This window comes from Pteropus medius, unplaced genomic scaffold, assembly GCF_902729225.1.
Source record: "Pteropus medius unplaced genomic scaffold, Ma_sr-lr_union100, whole genome shotgun sequence".
Classification (NCBI taxonomy): domain Eukaryota; kingdom Metazoa; phylum Chordata; class Mammalia; order Chiroptera; family Pteropodidae; genus Pteropus; species Pteropus medius.
Window position 1 is genome coordinate 21,856,208 of NW_024352787.1, and position 22,791 is coordinate 21,878,998.

Sequence of the window (22,791 nt, forward strand, 5' to 3'; positions counted from 1 at the left end):
TTCTTCAAGTTTATTGAGATTCTTGGATGTGTAGATTCATGTATTTTATCAAATTTAGGAAATTTTCAGACATTATTTCTTCTATTGTTTCTGCTCTTTCTCGTCTCTCCTTCTAAGACTCTCCCTCTGTATGTGTTGGTGTCTTTCATGGTGTCCTATAGGTCCTTTGGGCTCTGTTCATTTTTCCTACTGGCCAATTTCAACTGATCTGTTTTCATGTTTGCTCATTCTTCTGCCTACTCAAATCTGCCATTGAAACCCTCCAGTGAAATTTTCAGTTCAGGTATACTTTTCAGCTCAAGAACTTCTTTGTGTTTATTTTTTAAAATTTTTATTTCTGTGTTGATATTCTTATTTGCTGAGATGTTGTTCTCCTGGTTTCCTTCAGCTCTTTGTACATGATTTTCTTTACCTCTTTGAGCATATTTAAGACAGTTGACTTGAAGTCCTTCTCTAGTAAGTCCAGTGTGTATGTTTCCTCAGGGACAGTTTCTGTTAATTTCTCCTGTGAATATTGCCATGCTTTTTATCTCTTTGCATGCTTCATAATGTTTTATTGAAAACTGCACACTTTGAATATTATATGTTACTGTGAAAATCAGATTTTTTTCCCCTCCTCATAGTTTAGTTTTATAGTTTACTGTAGGTTGTAATTGTTTATTTGGTGATTTTTTTAAAACTATTTTTGTAGACTGTATCTGTTGTCATGTGTGTTTCTGAAGTCTGTTTTCTGTTTCTCGTGTTCTGCTAGTGTTTTGATATTTTCCTTGAATGCCTTTTTAAAGTTTCCTTTTTCTTAATTCAGTCTTTTCTCGATTTAAATTAAGCCTTTGGCTAATTCCCAGCAGTTCTGACAAAGTTAAATCTTTTGTTTTTTGCTAAACTTTTAGGTTTTTCTGTGGGGAAATAGGCCTTTGGAGTTATCTACTTTGCCATTTTTACTGACACCACTATTCTTAACATTTAAAAAATTTAAGTTAAATATTTTTAAAATTAAAAGTAACACTTGTACATTTAAAGCCTCAAGTAGTACTTCTAGGCTTATAATTAAAAAACGGTACTTCCTTGCCTCATTCTATCTAATTCTTATTTTCCCAAGGCCACCACTTCTAATTCTTTTAGCTTTTTCATCAGACATTTACCTCTATATTCCTAAAGAATGGGTCCTTCCTGCTTTTTTAAAAAATTTCTAAATCACACACACACAGTATCAGTTCCTTTCCTCTTGTTTTCTTATATAGTTGTATCATGCTTTCTGGTTTGACCATTATTCATTGTTTCATTATTGTAACTGTGTACATATTCACATCTGTCATATATACAATATTGTTACATTTTCATTCTTATACATTTATTTCTCTTAAGATAAGTGCTATATCTGCTTTGATTTTTCAATAACCATCACTAATTTATTCCAGAACTCTAATAGAACTGAAAATTGTTTTTCAGTATTGTATAGTTTTTATTGAGTTTTTGGAGGCCCTCATGAGTCCTCTTCTGATCCACATTGGCATGACTGCCCTCCAACCCTTCATGCAGTTGAAGTCTTGTGTCTTCTATCCAGCTTTACTTTAGCTAGCTTCCTGGGTTGGATTTTCTGATTCTGGTATCTTATATCTTCTTATTTCTTGGTTGTCTTTTGTTTTTTTGGAGCATGTTCTCCAGTAGCTCTTTAAGAAAGTGTGTTTTGGATGTAAATTTTCAGATTTGTCATGTCTGTATGTCTTTATCCTAGTTATTCACAGTTGATTAATGCTTTGGCTGAGTATAGAATTCTAGATGAGAGTAATTTTCTTTCAGAAATTGAATGCATTGATTCATTGTCTTTTAGTTAAGAGTATTGCTTTTGGGAACCCCCGTTTACTCTGGTTCTGAATTTTTATTATATAATATTCCTCCACCCCTCCCATAAACCTTCAAACCTCTTAATAAAATCCCTCTAATCATCTATACTTCGTTTTTTTCCCCCCTTAATTTTCTGCCTATCTTTCTTGCTTTCTTCTCTTGCACAGAGTGTTTATTTCTAATTTATCTTTATACCAGTGATGCAGCCTTGTGGGGTCCCAGCTTTGACTCTGGTCTTCTGTGTTAGACTCTCCTCTTAGTATTGTCTCCTCAACTTTACTTGCTCTTTCCTTGTCCTGTACAGCAGATACTTTCAGTTCCCTTTCTTGCTACCTCCTAAGATTCTCTTTTTAGTTCATATTTGTGCTCTTTGGATTCCTTGCCTTTTTGCCAACCCAATGATACATTTAAGATTATGCTTTAAAAATATTATATTATTCAGCTTTTGTTATTTCCTACAGGAGAGTCGTTCAGTATAATCCACCCTATTGCTGGGAGCAGAAGTCCTAGTTAACTCTCACCCACTCTAGTTTGACTCTCTACCCTACTGGCACTGCTCTTTTCTAGGTCCAAGGAACTTCCTGTTGTCAAGTGTCATGGATTTGTCTCTGTCTTTGTTTTACCTGACCTCTGAACAGTGTTGGACATTGCTGACTCCTTTGAATCACTCTTATCTTGATTTCATGACATCATTCTTATTGTTATCTTCCTTTTTACTAGGAATCTTCTTCATTTATCTAACCTCTACATGTTGAAGTCATTCATGGTGCTAGGTTCTGTTCTTTGTTGATACTTCCTTCCTGTATGATCTTACATAGTTTCATGGCTTTCTGTACTATCTGTATGGCAGTTATTCTTAGGTTTGTATTTCTAGCTCTAAGAGTTACCCTGAATTTTGTTCTTATATATGTAATTGCCTCTTTAAAATCTCCATGTGGATGTCTAAGGCATCTCATATTTCACAAATGCAAAATGGAGCTCTTCCTTTCCATTCTACCAGCCTGTTTCTTCCCATGGAGTTCTCATCTTAGTAAATAACACCACCATCTCAATTACTTAAAAAAGAAACTTAAGAGCCATGTTGATTCCTTTCTTTTCCTCATTCCTGCATTAATTACTCACCAAGTCTTGTTGGCTCTTTGTCTAAAACAGCAGTTAGGAAACTTTTTCTGTAGAGGGCCAACTTGTAAATATTTTCAGCTTTTTGGGCCATATGGTTTCTCTTGCAACTATCAGTTTGCCATTGTATCAAGAAAATAGCCATAGCCATAGATAATATGTAAATGATGGGCACCTTCAGATTGACTTGAGACTGGCTGGATTTGGCCTATGGGCCACAGATTACTGGTCTCTGGCTAAAAATATTTTATATCCATTCAGTGACCTCACAATTTGGGAGGGAGTAGTAGATGGTTTACTACTTTGAACAATGTATTTCTGAAGCATTGATGTTCCAGGAGGAGGAGCCCTTTGAGAGCACCAGTGAGGAAGAGCCTGATACCGAGGACCACCAGAGTCTAAGTTCTGTTGTTGATGTTGAGGACCTCGGCAAAATTATGAATCGTGTGAAGAAAGAAAAGGTACTGTAATTTTGGAAAATAGTGAACTTGAATCCTGCAGTTAACATCTAGCATTCTGTATTGGTGTGTAGTGCATCTGAGCTCATAATTAGACAGTTTTATTTCTTTGCCTCCTATCTTGAATTTTATACTTTTTTTTTTGTTGCCATTTTTACATGAACTTTGTGAAAATCTTCCCCCTTGGTCCTGTGAAAACGAGATTGTAGTAGGATAGGCAGAAGATTTTAGGACAAGAACAGAGGAAAGGCTAGGTAGTAGGATGGACTTCATTCATTGTTGTCACTGAAAATGACAGAATGAACAGCATGAAAAGATTGGTTAGTGTTGAGATTCCAAGAGGAACTGTCGTGTAGAGTTGCTTCCCTGTCATAGATATTGATTGGTATTCGTCTTCGGATGATGGCAGCTTGGTTTGTAGGTGTTGAGATCAGTATGGGTGGAGGCTCTCAGAATATAGGAAATTAGTCTGGGTGCTCATTTTCTCAGTGACTAGATAAATGTGAGAAGGTACAGTGTAGTAAGATGATATGCAGATTCCAATGATCTAAAGTTGAAATAATATATACAATTATATAAAAATACGAAGTCTCAATTTTTGTGTGAGTTTTGGGAAATGAGAATATCCTAAACTAAAAATGTATCAAGTACATCAGTCTTAGAAACAAAAAAAGTAAAACTATGGAACAATCTAAGAAAATCAATGATAAAAACACAAACTCAAGTGAAGGATTCAGTAAAGTAGTGGGATATAGTAAGATAAAAAGTTAAAAAGCCTATGTATTTCCAAATAATAACCAGTTAAAAGCTATAGTGGAAGAGAAGACCTTATTTACAACAGCCACATAAAAGATAAATAGGTACATAGGAATACATTTAGAAAGAAATATCCTAAATCTATGTGAAGAAAACTTTAAAACATTTCTGAAAGATATAAAAGTACCTGGAACAAATGGAAAGACATCCTGTTTTTAGATATGGTGACTCAGTATTGCAAAAATGTCAGTTCTTTTAAGTTAATATATAAGTCTGATGCAGTTCATTAAAAATTCCAAGGAAATTTTTTTCTGGAGCTAGACTGGTTAATTCATGTGGAAAAATAAATATGCAAGAATGATTAGGAAGACCTTGGCAAAATAGTAATGAGAAAGACTAGCTCTATCAGATACTGAAACTTACTTCAAGGCACCTGTAATTAGAACTGGTACTGGCTCCTGATGAGGTAGACAGACTTATATAACAGAATAAAATTCCAGGAATAGACCCAGGAATATATGGGAATTTCATATATGATAAAAGTGGTATCTCTTTTCCCCAGGGAGAAAATATACTTTTAAGATAAGTGATGTTGACAACTGGATGGCTACTTGTGAAAAGATAAAATTGTCTCTGCATTTTATATATGCATCAGAATAAACTCTAATTGGGTCAGAGATCTAAATGTTGAAAAAAATATGTAAATAATAGAATTAGATGTATTATTTTATAACCTGGAGAATGGTTTTCTATATGATTCAAAATCTAGGACAATAAAAGATTGAATTTATCAATGATTTGCATGCCTGTAAGCAAAATCAAATGGTAAATGATAAAGTGAGGGAAAATATTTGCCCCTGATAAAGAAGGGGTTAATTTTTCTACTATGCAAAGCGCTCTCAAAAATCGAATAAAAAATAAGATTGACCTAAAACCTAATAGAAACAAATGGCAAAACAAATAGGCAAGTCTCAAAAAAAAGCTCTACAAATAGACTTTAAACATGTGGAAAAAATTAAACCTACATTGACATACATTTCTCACTTATCAAAATAGCAAAAATTCAAAAATTGGGCAACACACACAATTGGTGAGGCTCTTGGGAAATAGGCACTCACACCTTCGGATGGGAGTCCAGAATAGTATAAACCATACGATGGGGCTTTTGGTAGTCTACCAAATTCACACGCATTTACCTATGTTTCAGCAGGCTCAGTTATAATGAATTTGCCTTGAAGACAAAAATTCACAAATACAGGATAGCATCTGCACAAGGTTATGCCTCACAGCATATATAGCAAACAATGGTCAGATATTGATTGAGAAAAACATGATAAATCAACATGATACAATATTGTGCAGCTGTGAAAAATAATAAGGTGTATACATATGCATTAATGTGAACTCCAGATGTTGGATTTGATTTGGAAGTTGATATGAACTTAAGATTTTTAAAAAATGTATATTGTCATGTTACATTTAGAAACTTATAATTTAACTGTATATGTGTATAAACAATATTTTGTAGCTGTGTTCATGGAAAGGACCTTTCATGTTCTGATATTAAAACCATTTCAATTCAATTGACCTGCAGTTCAGTTCAGTTTGGTCACTAACTACCTGGAGTTAGCGCCAGACTACACAAGTTTAGGGCATAGTCCTGCATAAGACTGTCTTCCACTTCAGATGGCAGCTGTAAGTCTTGGGAGCCACCTGGACTTCTGATCTACTGGTTATTAATTTGGGGATCTCATGATCCCCTCAGGTTCGATAATTTGGTAGAATTATGGCAGACTCAGAACTCACTGAAAGCATTATCATTATGATTACAGTTTTATTATAAAGGATACAAATTAGAAACAACCAAGTTGAAAAAACACACAGGGCAAATTTTGGGAGTAGAAGGGTGGAGAAGAGATCTAGAATTTCTGTGTTCTCTCTTCATGGAATCTGAGTCCCCTCACCACATCAGTGTGTTTACTACCAGGAAGGTTTACTGAGCATTAGCATCCAGATTTTTTTATTGGGGTCGCATTATAAATGCATGATTGATTAGATCATTGGTCACATGATCGAACTCAATCTCCAGCCATCCTCCCTTCCCTGGAGATTCAGCTGGCCTAAGTTGGTTTTCTGGTAACTACCCCTAACCTAAAGTATCTAGGGACCCACTGTATGAATCACCATATTAGCATAACAAAGACACTTGTGTCATTTGGAAATCCCAAGGTTGTTTTGGAGTTCTGTGCTAGGAAGGGGCAGGACATTTGAGAATATTTGAAATGGATATTTTGTTAGATATTAGATTTAAAAATTTTTTCTTCATTGTAATAATATAGTTCTGTAGGATCAGGTTCTTTTTTAGGAGATGAATTCTGCAGTATTTTAAGGATGAAGCACCATGATGTTTACAACACTTTCAAGTGGTTCAGCAAATTTTTATTCACACACACATGTATTATGTATGTATATGTATGTGTGTGCATGGATGGATGGATAGATAATGATTAAGTAAAAGTAGTGAATCTTAGTGAAAGCAATATGGGTCTTCATTGTACCTTTCAACTTTTCTGAGGGTTTGAAATAAAAAGTATGAGGGGAGCTACTAAAACAAAACAAAACCTAGTATCAACTGAATTATAAGCTATTTATGATAATGCCATTTGAGAATATCTCCCATTTTTTGATAGTACTAGTTGGTGAATGACTAGTTTTGAACTATATAAAGTCTTAAGAATATATTCCTTGCATAAAACGTGAGGACCCTCTAATTTTATTGTGAGTGGCCCCTCCTATAACAAATGATACTTTAAGGAAATAAATATAACATTTATTTGCCTAATTAAATTTTTTTCACTATAAATAAACATATCTGTAATAATGAAAATTCAGAAAATAGTTGAAGAGTAAAACCCTACCAGTAATTCTTCCCAGAAAAATCACTATTAGTATCTGGAATATTTATTTAAATTTTGTTTATATACACCCAAATGTCCATTTTATTATAAAAATATTTGTCATTCTCAGATAGTCTTTATAATCTCATTTAACAATCTTACAGAAAAATCATTTTAAAGTAATAAATACCGATACAGGCTGTGTTACAAGAGATTACTTTTGGGAAGTTATCATTAAAAGCTGCTTTATTTTGAGTTTTACTGTCCCTATTAACCTGCACAGGAAGGAGTACCTTTTTTCTGTCTTGGGATGAAAACTGCAGACTCTGTGACACTTCTAATCATTTTTGTTAATGTAGTATTGTAGACACTTTAAAGCACAGAGTCTTATTTTGGCAGTGGAATGTGTAGTCCTGTATAATACTAAGTAATACTAAATAAACTATATCAAAGTTTCCAATTTAATTCAAAGGTGTAACTTCTTCCTAATTTATTGTCTAATTTCAGTGTTATTTGCTAGGTTCTATTTTGGATCACCGTAGGATTTGGGTAGTGGTTGGGAGGTGTGCAGGAGAGGTTAGAAGTGGGAAAGTTTATAGTTGGCACTGTCATAGTATGACTTTGTGCTCTTTTTGGTTTTTAAAATTGACTCTTCTAGGCAGCATTTTCATTGCTTCTTTGGAGACATTGTTCATGGCTGTCATCTTATCTGGTCCCTTGCACTGAGCAAGTGTAATGGCTGTCATCTTATTTTGTCCCTTGCAATGAGCAAGTGTACTCTGAGAAGTGTTCTTCTGGTGGTCACTCCTTCTGAGCTGTGTCTCTGGCTTCCTCCCTTTTGAGGTCTGTCATCTGTTCTTCTCTCTGGTTGCCCATTGATCAGGATCTAAGATCTCCCCGACCCCAGTCCAGCTCCCAAGGGAACACTCCTGAGTTCTTTATTCCAGGAGGACACGCTGATTCCTACCCAGCAGCAGTGCTTATTTGCTGACTCAACTAGTCAGTCTTTTTGCTTTCTGGATTTTGTGGGCAGGAAATTCACCAATCTGTGACACCCTCTGAGCGCAGGGGAGACATAGTAGCTTCTATGAGGGGCCCCATTGGAGCCTCTCACCTGAGGCTTGAGGTAAGAGGCGGGAACCTACCCTCACAACCTCTCTCCATTTGAGGCAGAGTGGGTAACTCAAAATACCTCACCAACATTCCCCTAAGAAATCTTCAAGAATCTGCTCATTATCTTTATACTCTCTACCCTTTCATATCCTTAATGTGTGGAGGTATTTCTAAGGTTACTAAATCAATTCTCAGATACTTTCTTTGAAAATTTATAACTTGATCTGGCCCTCTCTTTGCAGTTTCGTTTAATTTAAAACCCTGTTTATATACATTTAAAAAATTCAAAGAATATAGTCTCCTATCCCTGTTCTTTCTCAGTCTGCTTTTCACAGGTAACCACAGTTTACAATTTGGCAATATTCTTTCAGGTACTTTACTGCCTTTACAAATACACTTGTGTTTTATTATAACTTCTTTTTTTTCTGGCTACACAGATGGGATCATTTTGCACTCCAAATCTACATACTTTTATTTTTCTTTCATTTAACATGACAGTCCTGTCATTTAGGTCTACTTAATTCATTTTAATATTTATGTAACAGTCTATAAGTATGTCCCACAATTTATTTGACTCTTGTTAATTAGCATTTAGGTGTTTTCTGATTTCAATAATGAACACTCTTGCTCTTATATGTTTTGTGGCTGGTATAAATTTATCTCAATAAATTTGTAAAATTGAAATTTCAGGGTCAAGGGGCATTTTATAGTTTGGTAAGTATTTCCAAATTGCCCTGTAAAAAGTTGAAAATGTTTTTATTTCTTAAGTGTAGGAGAGAGATGAGAATGCCTATTTCTCTATTTCTCTATACTTTTGCTGACCTCCAGGTATTACCAGTCTTTTAAATCTTGCCAACCTGTAAGATGAAAAATAATAACTCAGTTTTAATTTGCATTTAATTTTGAGTGAGATTGAATGTCAGCCACCTCTTTCTGGAGTTAGACAGATTACAGGGTCTGAGGGCATAGTCCCCAAGACTGCATTCACTTCCAACATCAGTTTCAGGAGCTTCCTAAAAACCACCCTCAAATTTGATAATTTGCTAGAGAAATTCTCAGAACTTACTAAAAGCTGTTTTCCTCATAGTTGCAGTTTGCTACAGGGAAAATTAGCCAAGGAAAGACACATAAAGTAGAGTCAGGGAAGCATTTATTCGTTGTCATCAGGATGTGTTACCATCCCAGCATTGGTGTGTGACAATACACATGGAATGTTGCCAATCCTGGAAGCTTAGTTCAGCTTCTGTGTCCATGGGTTTTATTGGGGCTTTATTGTGTAGGTATGACTGATAGATTAATTGCCCATGTAGTTGCACTCAGTCTCTAGCCCTCCACCCTCACTTTGGCATAAATTACCTCATTAGCATAAATGGTCAGGTTTGGTCTCAGGGGCCCACCGTAAATACCGGAGTAGATAGTACTATCAGTGGGGAAGTTCCAAGAGTTCAGAGGTTACTTTCCAGGAACTGGGGACAAAGGCCAGACTTCTCTTTGGGTAAGACCAAGTTCTTTACTGGGCACTATCCTGCATTTATTTTTATATTGAGTTGTTTGGCTTCTTTTGTAAAGCTTATAACCCATAAATATTCTGATAAGTGTAAAACTATAATATCCAAAATTATTTTCTGAATCAAAATTACATTCTATCTTTTGTTGCTTATTTCCTAATACTTCCATGTGTTGATGTTATCTCTGTCATTTTTAGTAGCTTTTGTATTTTAGAAGCTGTTGCAGAGGAGCTATTGAGAAAGACAAATGTAAGTTCTGGGCCTGACCCAGCCAGTTTGTAACTTGGTGATCTAAGGGCACAGCTTAACCTTACCTAGCTTTAATCTCTTTGTCTGAGAAGCAGGGGCTGCAACCTCTATCTTCCTTATAGAAATTTTGTGAGTCAGATGAGATCATTTACATGAAATTGCATCATAATCTCTAAAAACCTGACAGACTTCAAAAGAAGTAAGTTTGCTTAGACATTTGAAATTTGCTTATACATTTTCCTAGAGTTGATCATTTAGTCTATTTCAGGTTTTTGCTGTTAAAATTAGCACTGGCCTGAGACCTTTTTTACTTTTTAAACATATATTAATATTTTCTTAGGTTTTATTTTCCCCAATTCGATATACCGGATCAAAACCAATGTATAATTTTTATGGATCTTAATTAAAATTCTTCAGTGCTGAACTGTCTTAAAACAGGATAGATTTCGGTGTACAAGATAACTGATTTAGATAAATTTTTGGATTTTTTCACCAGAATAAGAGAAGATATTTAAAACTTTATTGGTAGTGGGTGAAGAGTTTGGGATAATTTTTTTCCCCAAATCTACTGAGGTATGATTGAAAAAAAATTGTATATACTTAGGTTGTATAATGTGTTTTTTAAGGTTATAATGTGATGATTTGATATATGTATTAATTGTGAAATGATTACTGCAGTCAAGTTAACACATCCATCACCTTCTTGTGGATGTGTCTTGAGAACACTTATTATCTAATCTCAGCAAATTTCAAGTATCAAATAAGAGCTTGAAATAATTTGTGGGTGCCTTTTGTCTTCGCTTTTTCATCTTATGTCCATTAGTGGGCACTGGAGAAAAGCACTAGGGGAAAATTTGGACATCCATGTAAGGTAGTCTTTGAAATGAAATGATTTTGGACTTTATGAACTTTAAGCAGTTGGTTTATGATATTTCTGGGATAAATATATTTTTTCCAACTTCATTATAACATGAAAATAAACCATCAGTTTTTGTTTTTCATTATTATTAAGTTACCACAGAATTTCCAAATATGTCTTGTGTTTTCATTTTACATTGGACATAGTATACTAAACTCAGTGATGGGTGTTCTTACTGCTTGGCTCTTCTTTTTCATATTTTTTTTGGCATTTTCTTTGGGGTTCGTTCACATATGTTCCTGAGCTGCTTCCTGCCTGATCATCATTATGCATCACACTAAATTGCCTGAGTTGTTACTCTAGAGGAGGCTATAGTACTTGAGACCATCAACTCTAAAGTTGGGCCAAAGCACTCCTATCCCAAGACCTCTTTTTGAATAATACTTTCATGGAGTCACACTGTCTCAGCTTGTGTGTGGGCAAGTTATTCCACTCTCTTTGTTTCAGTTTTCTCATCTCTAAAGTAGGAGGTAATATCAGCATCTGCCTTCTAAAGTTGTTTGAAGATTGTCAGCTGATGGTCATTGGCGCTGCTTCAGTGCCAACAGGAATCCCTAATCTGGGTGCATAATGAAGGTATAATAAGGTAAATAAAGAAGGAAACTTTATTTAGTGCAAATAGCTCAACTCTGATGCAGCATGGCCGTGGAACAGCTCACTAGTGTTACAGCTCAATTATGAAACAGCACAGCTGTGGAACAGATGGCTGTGAGGTGGCCGTTGGGTGTGGCCCCTCTGGCTAGAAAGCACTGGTCTGCTCTGCTTGCTCCACTCCAGTCTGCTCCAGTCTACTCTGGTCCTGCAAGATGTCTTTGGTGTTTCAGCTCCAGCTGGGGAAATACAGTCTTCAGTCTTGAGTGGAAGGGATAAATGCGTTCCTTGAGATGGAAAGGAGCTGTCCCTGCCCCTAGATGCCTAGTTGATCTGTCCTCATGCAGACGAGGACTCCAAATCCTCACAGTTTGATTGGTCCGAAAAACACTGTCCTGATTGGTCAGAATGTAGCCACTCTGATTTGTTGGCAAAGATGCTAATGAGAATAGAGCTGCGTGGCTCTGATTGGATGGGGAAAGTCTCAGTCCTGTTGGTTGAAATATAATTCCAGGATTGTCTCAGTAGTAACACAGTGCAGGCAGGCGGCTTAGTTCAGGCTTCTTCTTGAAGTGCAGCTTGCATGAAAGGACCCTGATTAGAAACGGCTGCTGGGCTCTGCTTTTAAATTTGAGCCCAGTTAGCCACCAGGAGCCTTTCTTAATAGGTATCTTCTTTCTCGGGATCTACAAGATTAAATAAGTTCATCTATCTAAAGCCTTTATTTTCTTGCCTGTCACATAGTATGTACTTGATAACTATGAACTATTACTGTATAAGAAGATGTCTTCAAATGGGTGAGGTTTGGTTTAGCTAGTATGCCACTATGGTGTTCTACCTTCCTCCCTTGGTAGCAAAGTCTAAGACAGTAATTCCAGAGCTGAACAAGATTTGAAGGATGTGAGTGATGTCCAAGAACTAGAGAGCTAGAGTTTGAAACATTAGAAAGTTAAGAAGATAGATGCAGATGAAGAGGGGATGGGGTGCTAGGGAGCATGGCATATTTGGGGAACTCTAAATAGTTTGATATATTTAGAGTTGAGTGGGGTGGAGATGTGTGGAGAGTTGAAATAAGGAAGGCAAGGACAGGATCCTGCAGGCCTTTTTCATGTCCTGTCGTGGAGGTGTGAGCTTTATCCTCAAGGCAATCGGAAGCAATGTCTTTTTGGTTGAATAGGATGAGTGGTCTGGAGAGAGAGGGTGTTCCAGTGTAGGTTCAGAGTTATTAGGAGAAGTCAAAGTACACATTGGTTATCTCGTTAAAATCTCACAGTGACCTTCATATCCATACTATTACCATCTCCTCTTTACCATTTTACAGGGTAAGAACAGGCTTAAGAAATATAGCAATTTGTCCAAAGTTAGATGGCTGGCTGGTAAGTAAGTGATGGGGTCAAGCCTAGACTCTGTCTCTTTGTTTCACGCCCTTTTTCTGCCTGCCCTGGGGAGAAGTTCCCAGAAGGGAAGTTGAAGAGTTTGTCTAGAGAACAAGGAATCTAGAAGAGCCTGACGCTTCTTAGGTTGTTTATTTTCTGATTCTCTCATGTTTTGATTTGTAAATATAAAAAAGATCGCTACTTTTTTTTTTCTGCAGTAAATAAATGTTGCTAAATACTCCCCACAGCATGTCTGGTTAAGCAGGCAAACAGTTATACCAGTATCACAGTATCATTAGTATTGGAAATAAGTGGTGAATGCTTGGTAATTACTTACCAGAGAAACATTTCAGTTTGCAAAAGGATTTCAGTGTGTCCAGTTCCAATTATAAATTTACATAATACTGTAGTGGAATGATATGAAACTAGTTCTCCTTTCATAATTATTTTTAAGGCTTCCAGTGTTTAATTTACCCAGAAACAAAACATGACATCCCTTGAACTCTGAGACACTGCCTTTGAATCAGCTTGCTCACCCATGGCCTGGGCAGCCAGGATCACTTAATAGTGAATTCTAGAATATCTTAAGTAAGTCAGGTTATCCAAAATAGAATCACCGGGTCAGAGGAAGACCATTTTAAAGCTCTTGACAGACCTAGTCAAACTGCTTTTCAGAAAGTTCAAAAAGCTTCGTTAAAACCTAATATACACAAAAAGCTTTGAGTCTTGTTGAAAATTGGTCATTTAAAAACTGAGTTCCGACAAATGAGTGGTATATAGGAAATTCTTTTATTAGAGAAATAGGAACGTGCAGAAGTGGTGTTAAATTGCAGTAGCAGGAGTTTTAGTTACTCTTGAAGAAGATTTTTTAATATTGGAAGTTGGTAGATCTAGAATCAGTTACTGAAAGAAGTAAGATCTGCTTTTCTAGAGCTAGAAATAGCTGTCTGGTAGTTTTGAGGCATTAATTCATTTATTTGGCCAACATTTACTGAGTGCCTTACCCTATGCTGGCAAGGCTCCAGGCCTAGACAGGCTGACTCTAGGAAAATGACCTCTAGAGAACCTAGAGATTCTGTATTCAATGTTTTCTGCATGAATTGGTAAGGAAGCGAATCACCTGATGGTAAACAAGGATCAATAAAATAAATAGATTTAAACAGACAATCAGAAACACTTTTATTCCCAGAAGAAATGTATGCTTTGATAATGAAAAGCTTGTTTGTTGCAAATGCCAATCGACTAGGTGGCATTTTACCTTTAAGATCTTTAAGATCTTCAATAAATCACTTTTTTTGCCTTGTTTTTATCCTAGCCAATTTTGGGGTTTATGGGATGATGGTGTGAAAATGAGTTAGGTAATATTGTATAATGTCTTTTTCTGTGTGTGTGTTTTTCTTAAAAAGAAAATTAGTACCATTTCTTGCTACCATTATTACATAAGATTCATATAGTCCTATCTGTTTATAAAGAACTTTTCACTTTTATATAGTAATTTTCCCAAGCACCTAGGAAGTTAGCTTATAATCAGCTTTTCTTTTTGCATGTTGGGAAACAGCAGCTTGGAGAGGGTAAGCATTTTTTTTTAAGGCAAGCGTGATGGGTTTGAGAGTTGGGAAGGGGTGGAAGTAGAGGTTGGATATAGGCAGACCATTTAGTTTGGCTCTTGCAGTTGTCCCTTAGGAGAAACCAAGCCTTTGGCCAAAAGCAGTGGCCTTGCAGATGGAGAGAACCAACAGGTTTGGGATTAAAACTTTAGAACTTGTTCACCCATTGTCAAATGGGGTGAACAGAAGAGGGAGGAATAAAGGTTGACCAATTCTGGGATTGTAATTTATTTTTTTTAGGCTGTGTAACAGCTATAAAAAAATAAAAACATATAGGTCCTACTAGTTGTTATGGTGTTATATATAGGCAAACAGTAAACAATGTCTGCAGCAAGGAGATTAGAATCAGAATTTGAGTGGTACTTTGCACTTCCTGTGGAGTGTTATGAACCATTGTATTTCTTTTCAGAAATGAAGTTGACGATGCTTGTGGAAGATAGGACTAACTGGCCATAGAGACAAAGAATAATAAATGCTGTTTGTCCTGAATGCTCAAGACTTTTAATCATAACCTCCAGTCTCTTTCCATATAAACTTTGTGTTTAAATGATTGAATCTGGAGTACCTGCACTCACATTTTATAATAGATAATTTCTCTAGTGATGGGACATGAGTGATGTTCCATGGCCATTTTTTAAGAGTATATTCATTTCATTAGTGGTCAGAAGTTTGTTTGTTTGTTTGTTTGTTTGTTTATTTAAACCGCATGAGAGTGCCTCTGGAGCTCTTAACACAGTGGTCAGAGGCCAGTGCCATGAGCTAGGTCCAGTTTAGGATTTATGTGGCCTTTGGGGTAAGCAAATAAACTGGTGATGTTTTGGTGTGACAGTGGCTTTTGAGAGTATGTACTGTCACCTATCAATTCTTACATCATTAGTAAGGAATTACAGTAACTTGCTGTGGAATTACTTCAGGGATATTTAAATACTCTCAAAGTCAAGGTTAGTTCATTTTGCTCCATCACAAGACTTCTTTTTCAAGTGCACTTTTTTGATTTTTAGTCTGAAATAGACTTTTAAAAAAAGCTAATTGATTCTTTATTTTTAAATATCTTAAAATAATAACTGGAGCCTTTTAATTTTTTTATAAAACACCCAGCATCGAGCTGATTACTTTCATAATAGATAAGAACAAATGATTGATATTTGTATATGTTTTTTCAGTTCCTTCTGAAAATATGTAGCTGAGAACTCTGTTAACAGAAGCAAAATTATGTATTAACTTTGCATTTTGATTATATTTAGTAATTTGGAATGCAGATTTATAGGACAGATAGAACTGTGGGCTGCATGTGTTTCTCATTTCGTGCATTTGACTCTTGAGTCATGGACTTCACTGACTTCCTATTTCAGAGCAAGTTGCTGAAGTAACAGAAGGTAGAGATGTTAACTCTGAATTTCAACAGTTTTCCTTTTCTCTATTTAAAAATTTTTAAAAATCTTTTTACACTTTAATGTATAGACAACTTCGAACATTCACAAAAGTAGACAGCGATATAGTGAATCCCTGTCACCTATTGCCTAGCTTCAAACATGGGCCGTCCTCCCTTCTGTATTAGCTCGGCGCAAATCTCAGACATCATGTCATCTGTGAGGTGTTTTCATTTTTAGGTAGAAAGGGTATTACCTTGAGTCTGCTTACTGATTTACTGAGAGCTGGATATTGAAAATGGACAGGCATTGAGGGTAGACTAGGGCTTTGTGGTAGAGCTGCTGCCAAGGTGTGTTATTTTGAATTTCTGCAACTCTTTCTAAGATCTGATGAATGTTTCCTCTACAGTGTAACACAGAATTTGTGTGTTGTTTCAAAAATTTCAGTTAGCCCTCTATCATCTTCCAAAAAGACGTTGAGATGACTTTAAAAATCTTATAAACATATAAGATTTTTTAAAAAGAGGAAGAAATCCTGTGCAAAGAGCGAATGAGAGTCATCTTGTAATATGAAGCCACTTACAGAAAATACAAGACAGGCATGATGCAAGACCTTATACAGTGATCAGAGATACATACAGAGATCACTGTATAAGATTTCTTTCTATTACTGGAGACAGATTTCCCCCATGGGATCTTCTAAAAGGTGATACTGGGGCAGCAGGTGGGAGATGATAGAGTAATTTGGTCTCTGAGCAGATAGTGGTCTGGGCAGCCCAGAGCTTGTATTTGAGGTTTGCAGATGTAATAACCAGCAGTAGCTGTAATTTATTGAACTCCTATTATGTATCAGGTTTGTGCCAAGTGATTTTATTTTACTTAATCTTCAATACATTCCTGGAACATTCCTGTTCCATAGATACTTCTTTTCCCCCTATTTTTAGTTGAGGAAATTGAAATTCAGAGAAATAACCTGCTGAAGTTATGCAACTGTTTATACTCAGTGTACTAGAGTATTTGACATCTAAATAAGTGATGATTGATTTATGTTTTGTGGGTGTATGTATTTGAGTATGTACTTATTTTTTTTTGAATAATAAATTTTGACTTGTCTTTAGAATAGCGATCCCCAACTTTTTTGGCACCAGGGACTAGTGCTCCTATGAGAATCTAATGCCCGATGATCTGAGGTGGAGCTGAGTTGGTGATGCTAGTGCTGGAGAGGAGCTACAAATACAGATGAAGCTTTGCTCACCCGCTTGCCGCTCACCTCCTGCTGTGCGGCCCCATTCCTAATAGGCCACACACTGTTTTGCTGACTTGGGGTTGGGGACTCCTGCTTTAGATCATTGTCTGACTGGAAATGTGGTCACTTTGGAGAGACCAGGGTTGTGGGCCATGGTTCATGATAAACCTTTTTATCCATGATACATGTTGATAATTGTTATTTTCATTGTACATTGTCATTTTTGGATTTCATTCTTTTAATTTTAATACAGAGAGAAAGGGAGCACAAAGAAGAGAAAACTGGTTTGTTCAGGAACACAGTGAAGAATGAAGCCAGTGAAAGGAGAGCTATGATAACTCCTGCTCTCCGAGAAGCCCTTACTAAACAAGGTGAAAATTCTCAAGAATTGTTGTTATAATACTACACTTTTAAGCATTCTAATTTAATACCTAAAAGAGGAAGCATAAAACAGAAATTGCCAAGAGGAAAATAGGTAAAAAAATCCTTCTCTAGTTACCCCAGCAGCTATGTTACTGTGTCAGTTTTAGCTGTTTAAGGAGTCACCGTCTCTTTTATGTGGACCACTTGTATGTTGGCCACCTGGGCCCGCAAATTCCTCTTTGCTTAGTTTATTGGGATGTTAACATCAGTGTGGCTGAGGTATGCAGATAGAAAATGCCATTATTAGGTTTTTTACAAATCACTGTTAAGGGAAAATTATTAAATGTAGAAAAAACTTATATTGATATTATGCTGAGTTAATTAGAGGTATTTTATGTAGAAGTATATCTGGATTTTTGTGGTCATACCTTATTAAAGAGGCTGTAGTTGGATATATAAATCATATTGGTTTCTTATACAAGAAAAAGGTGAATTGGGAGTCAGTAGACTGACTTCCCTCCTTTCCTCTCTCCTTCTTTCTATATTTTTTGAGAACCTTTTTTGTGATAGTTATGGCAATGCAGAAAAACAATACATTCAAGGAACTGTCAAATTGTTAGAGGAGACAGACAAGCATATACAGATTTTATATGTATGATACATATAAGTTCATAAATATTGTATGTAAATATTATTACATGTAAAATATATGTGTGTATAATCTGTCTTTTAATTAGGATATAGAGACTAAAGTGATTTTATGGTAGGTTTAAATTTATCATTTTGCTGTTTTCTGTTTGTCTCATGTTCTTTGATGTTCTTTTTTCTGTTTTTGTGCCTTTTAGATTAATTGTTTTATAATTCTGTTTTATATCCTTTGTTGGCTTATTAGCTATTGTACTCTTTTGTTATTTAGTAGTTGCTTGAGGTTTTATACTATATCTCTCTATTATATCACAGTATGTTTTTGAGTGGTGTTATACCACTTCCTGTACAGAACAACCTTCATAGTATGTTTTTATTTTCTCTTTCTCAACCTATAGGAAATTGCTATTATACATTTTACTTTTTATATATGTCATAAACCCCATACTACATTGTTATTATTTATTTTGTTTTAGCCAATTACCTATTAAAAATTTAAATAATTAGAAATAATCATATGTTGTCTCATGTAGTTACCACTTTTGGTGCTTTTCATTTGTGCAGGTCTGAGTTCTCTCTGATAGCCTTTTTTTCTGCCTAAATGACTTCTTTTAGCATTTCTTATAGTGTGGATTTGTAGGTGATGAATGTTTCAACTTTCGTATATCTGAAAAAGGATTTATTTTGCCTTCATTTTTGAAGGATATTTTTCGATGGATATAGAATTGTAGGTTGACGGCTTTTTTTTTCTGTCATGTTGTTTCACTGTTTGCATTGCTTCTGATGAGAGCTCTGCAGTCATCTTTTGTTTGTTCCTTTGAATGTAATGTTTTTTACACCCTGGCTACTTTTAAGATTTTCTCTTAATTACTGATTTTGAGCAATTTAATATTTTCTTTTATTTAAGATTTGTTGAACTTCTTTGTTCTGTGGATTTATAGTTTTAATCAAATTTGGACACATTTTGGCCATTATTTCTTTATTTTTTTTGTCACCCTTTCTCTCTTCTCTTCCCTGGGGATTCCAGTTACATTTATAATAGGCCATTCGAATATGACCCACAGCTCACTGATTCTGTTTTTATTTTTTAAAATTCTTTTTTTCTGTCCTGCTTTTTATTTTGGGATAGTTTCTATTGCTCTATCTCTAGTTTTAATTTAGTGATCATTTCTTCTCTGATGTCTAATCTTCCATTAATTCTATCCAGTGTATTTTTTAGCTTAGACTTTGTAGTTTTTGTCTTTAGAGGTTCAGTTTGGATCTTTTTATATCTTCCACATCTCTACTTAACTTTTTGAGCCTATGGAACACAGTTATAACTATTTTAATGTCCTAATCTGATAATGTGGGTCATTTCTGGTTCAGTTTTTGTTGCTGGATTATTTTCCTCATTATGGTCTTGTTTTCCTATCTGTTTACATGCTTGATAATCTTTGATTAGATACTAGATCTAATTTTACCTTATTGGATGCTAGATAGTTTTTTATTCCTATAAATATTCTTGAGCTTTGTTCTGAGGCTAAGTTACCTGGAAACAGTTTTGAGCCTTTTAATTTTTTATGACTTGTTAAATGAGACCAGAGTCAGCTGAATATACAGCTAATAATATCCCACTATTGAGGCAAAACACTTCTGTGTAGTCTGCCCACTGCCTTGTGAATCTTGTTTCCTGTCTGGCTGGCAGGAACAGACACAGTTCTCTGCTGGTTGTGAGTACCAGGTATAGCTCTAATCCTTTCAGATGGTTCTTTCCCATTCTCTCACATATGCACTAAGTAGTACTCAGGCAAATACTTACAGTAATCTTCTGCAGAATCTCTTTGCCGTTTTTGTCTCTCTGGTGCTCAATCCTGCTAACTCTAGCCATGCGGGCTCCTCAGATTCTCATTTTGATGTCCTCAACTCAGGGAGCTTTATTTGTGTTGCCTTTCCCTGCTACAGGGCCTGGAAACTTTCAAGGCAGTAAGGTTGGATAATGGTAGTGTTCATTTTGTTTGGTTCCCCTCTCTCTGGGATCACCATCCTTTGTTGCCTGTTTCATGTCCTGAAAACTGTTGTTTCATATACTTTGTCCATTTTTTTTGGTATTTCAGGTAGAAGAGTAAACCATCTGTTACTCCATCTTGATTAGAAGCAGAATTCTGCACTATGATTTTCAGCAACTGCATACTGTTAGCTTATCTTGGTGCTGTGGTCAGCTACAGTTCTTTCTGTACTGTGCATTTTTTTTTTTTTTTACCTAACTAAATGCAAAATCTTGTAGAAGTCTATGTATCTCGGGAAAGAATGATATAAAGAACTAATATAATAGAGTGCGATTTCTATGATAGTGATATGAACAACACATTATATAGGAATCCAAAAGAAGAACTAGAATTTTCTCTGGGATTCATTTAAATGTTTATTCTGTATTGAGGTTAGCTATTCACTTGGACTCAGTTCCATCTTCAACTAGATAAGCAGTGCTTTGTTTATTTACATTCAGGATGTTTAATGTGGAAGAAAATAAAAGACAAAACCCTGTAATATTGCCACTACAGACTTGTAATACAAATTGACGTTGTTCCATTAATCATCACACTGTGAATATGGGTATTTAACCAGCTGCTGATCCACTTATGCCATCATCCACACTGTATTTCTCCCTTTGCCTCATTTATCTGCAAGTGAAGTCTTTTTGTGCAAGAGACTCTTGATTACAGCTTATTACTTGAAACCTCATGAGAAGCTTTATTAAATACTTCCTGAAATCAGAATGCTCTACTTGTTTGCTCTAGTAGTTTGTTAAAAAAGGAAGTATGATAACTTTGGCATGGCTTTTCCAATGCTTTTCATGTCTCATGTGGCTCAAAAATTTTAAATGATATGTTGTAGAGTGGTACTGAGAATTCATGTTAGATTGTAGTTACAATAATTTGATTTTCCCACTTTTTTTGGGGCAATATTTCTTTATTTTAATCTCCTTTTGCCCCTCTGAGTCTTTATTTATTTATTTATTTTTTAAAGATGAGAGCTCCCCAAGCATTCATTTGAAATATATTATTACTTGCTTTTGCCTTATGGCCCAGCATGTGGTTCATTTTTATAAATGTTCCTTGTGTCTTTGAAAAACCTGTGCATTCTATAGTTGTTGAGTGCAGTGCCCTGTGTCTTTGATCAAGTTTACTGTGTTGCTCAGCTCTTAGAGCTCTACTTAGTTTTGGTCTATGAGATTTGTTAGATATTGAGAAATATTAACAATCTCTCCTTATGATTTTGGATTAGCCTATTGTTTATGTATTTTGAATGTAATTACATGCATACACATTTTAAATTGTTTAATCATCCTGATGAATTTTAATGTTTTCTGCCCCTGGGTTGTTGCTTACCATTATTTAAGCAAAGAAAATGATTTTGCTAGTTTTATAAGCACCTTTTGATATGAGGCTTTGAATCAATTCAGTGTTCTCTGTTCTATTTAGGTTATCAGTTGATTGGGAGCCATTCTGGGGTGAAGCTTTGCAGATGGACAAAGGTATTTTTTTAGTGCAATTTTTATGTGGCTATTCTATATAAATGAATTTTATCATTTTAAATGTATAACTTACATTTAATGACATGTAATGATTTTAAATAAATTTGTTAACTTGAATTAAGATATAGACTATTTTCCTCACCTCATAAGTTCACTTGTGCCTATTTCTAGTCAGTACCCCTCCCCCACAGCCAGGCAACAATTATTCCGGTTGTTCCCTGTAGTTTAATTTTCCTGTTCTAGAATTTCATATGGATGGAATCATATAATGTGGAATTTTTTGCAAGTGATTTCAACATAGTATTTCTGAGCTGTATCAGCAGTTTATTCTTTTTATTGCTGAGTACTATTCAATAGTATGACTATACCACAGTTTTTAATCTGTTAATAGATGTTTGGGTTGTTTTTTGGCTATTATGAATAAAACTGCTATGAACATATTTGTACAGTGCTTTTTTGTGAACATAGTTTTTAACTTCCTTGGGGTATACATATAGGAATGGAATTAATATATATATGTTGAAATCACTTGCAAAAAATTCCACATTATATGATTCCATCCATTGGCCTCTCCATTGTTGGTACTCAGTCACAGCCATAAATTAGAATCCCATGGGTACAAATAAGAGCATTGTTAATAGCTTTATTGAGATATAATTTACATATACAGGTCGCCCATTTTAACGTACAGTTTAATGGTTTTTAGTATGTTGACAAGGCTTTACAATCATTACGCCAATCTAATTGTAGAACTTTTGTCTCTAAAAGAAGTTATGGACCCATCAACTGTCAATCTCTATTCTTTCTCCTCCCCTCAACTCTAAGGTACCATTAGTTTACTTACTGTCTGTCTAAATTCGCCTAATATGGACATTCCATATAAATGGAATCATACAATATGTGGCCTTTTGTGTCTGGCTTCTCTCATTTAGCATTATGTTTTCATGATATATCCATGTCATATAAAAAATATTCCATTTTTTATGGCTAGTAATATTCCATATATAGATATATCACATTTTGCTTATTCAATCATCAGTTGATGGACATTTGGTTTGCTTCTACTTTTTGGATATTATGAATAATGCTTTCTCCTGGAGTGCCCCTGCCCTCAATGCCATAATCCACAGTTGTTCTTTGCTTGGTACTTCAACTGATGACCCTTTCTAATAGATAACTCACTTCTTCAGTGCCTGTTGTTTTCAGAATATCATA

General features: G+C 35.3%; 1 protein-coding gene across 3 annotated transcripts in view; it reads left to right on the top strand.

Annotated features, from left to right (window-relative positions):
• The window catches only part of LOC120591729 (S-adenosyl-L-methionine-dependent tRNA 4-demethylwyosine synthase TYW1), a 191,984-nt gene that overhangs the window by 23,068 nt on the left and 146,125 nt on the right, over window positions 1–22,791 (top strand). For 2 of the 3 annotated variants that reach the window (XM_039849387.1, XM_039849388.1), the window contains exons 7-9: window positions 3,303–3,425; window positions 17,308–17,425; window positions 21,524–21,576. In XM_039849387.1, coding sequence (XP_039705321.1) covers window positions 3,303–3,425; window positions 17,308–17,425; window positions 21,524–21,576 — 294 coding nt within the window. The remainder of the gene's footprint in view (window positions 1–3,302; window positions 3,426–17,307; window positions 17,426–21,523; window positions 21,577–22,791) is intronic. The other variant, XM_039849389.1, reaches the window with a different exon arrangement.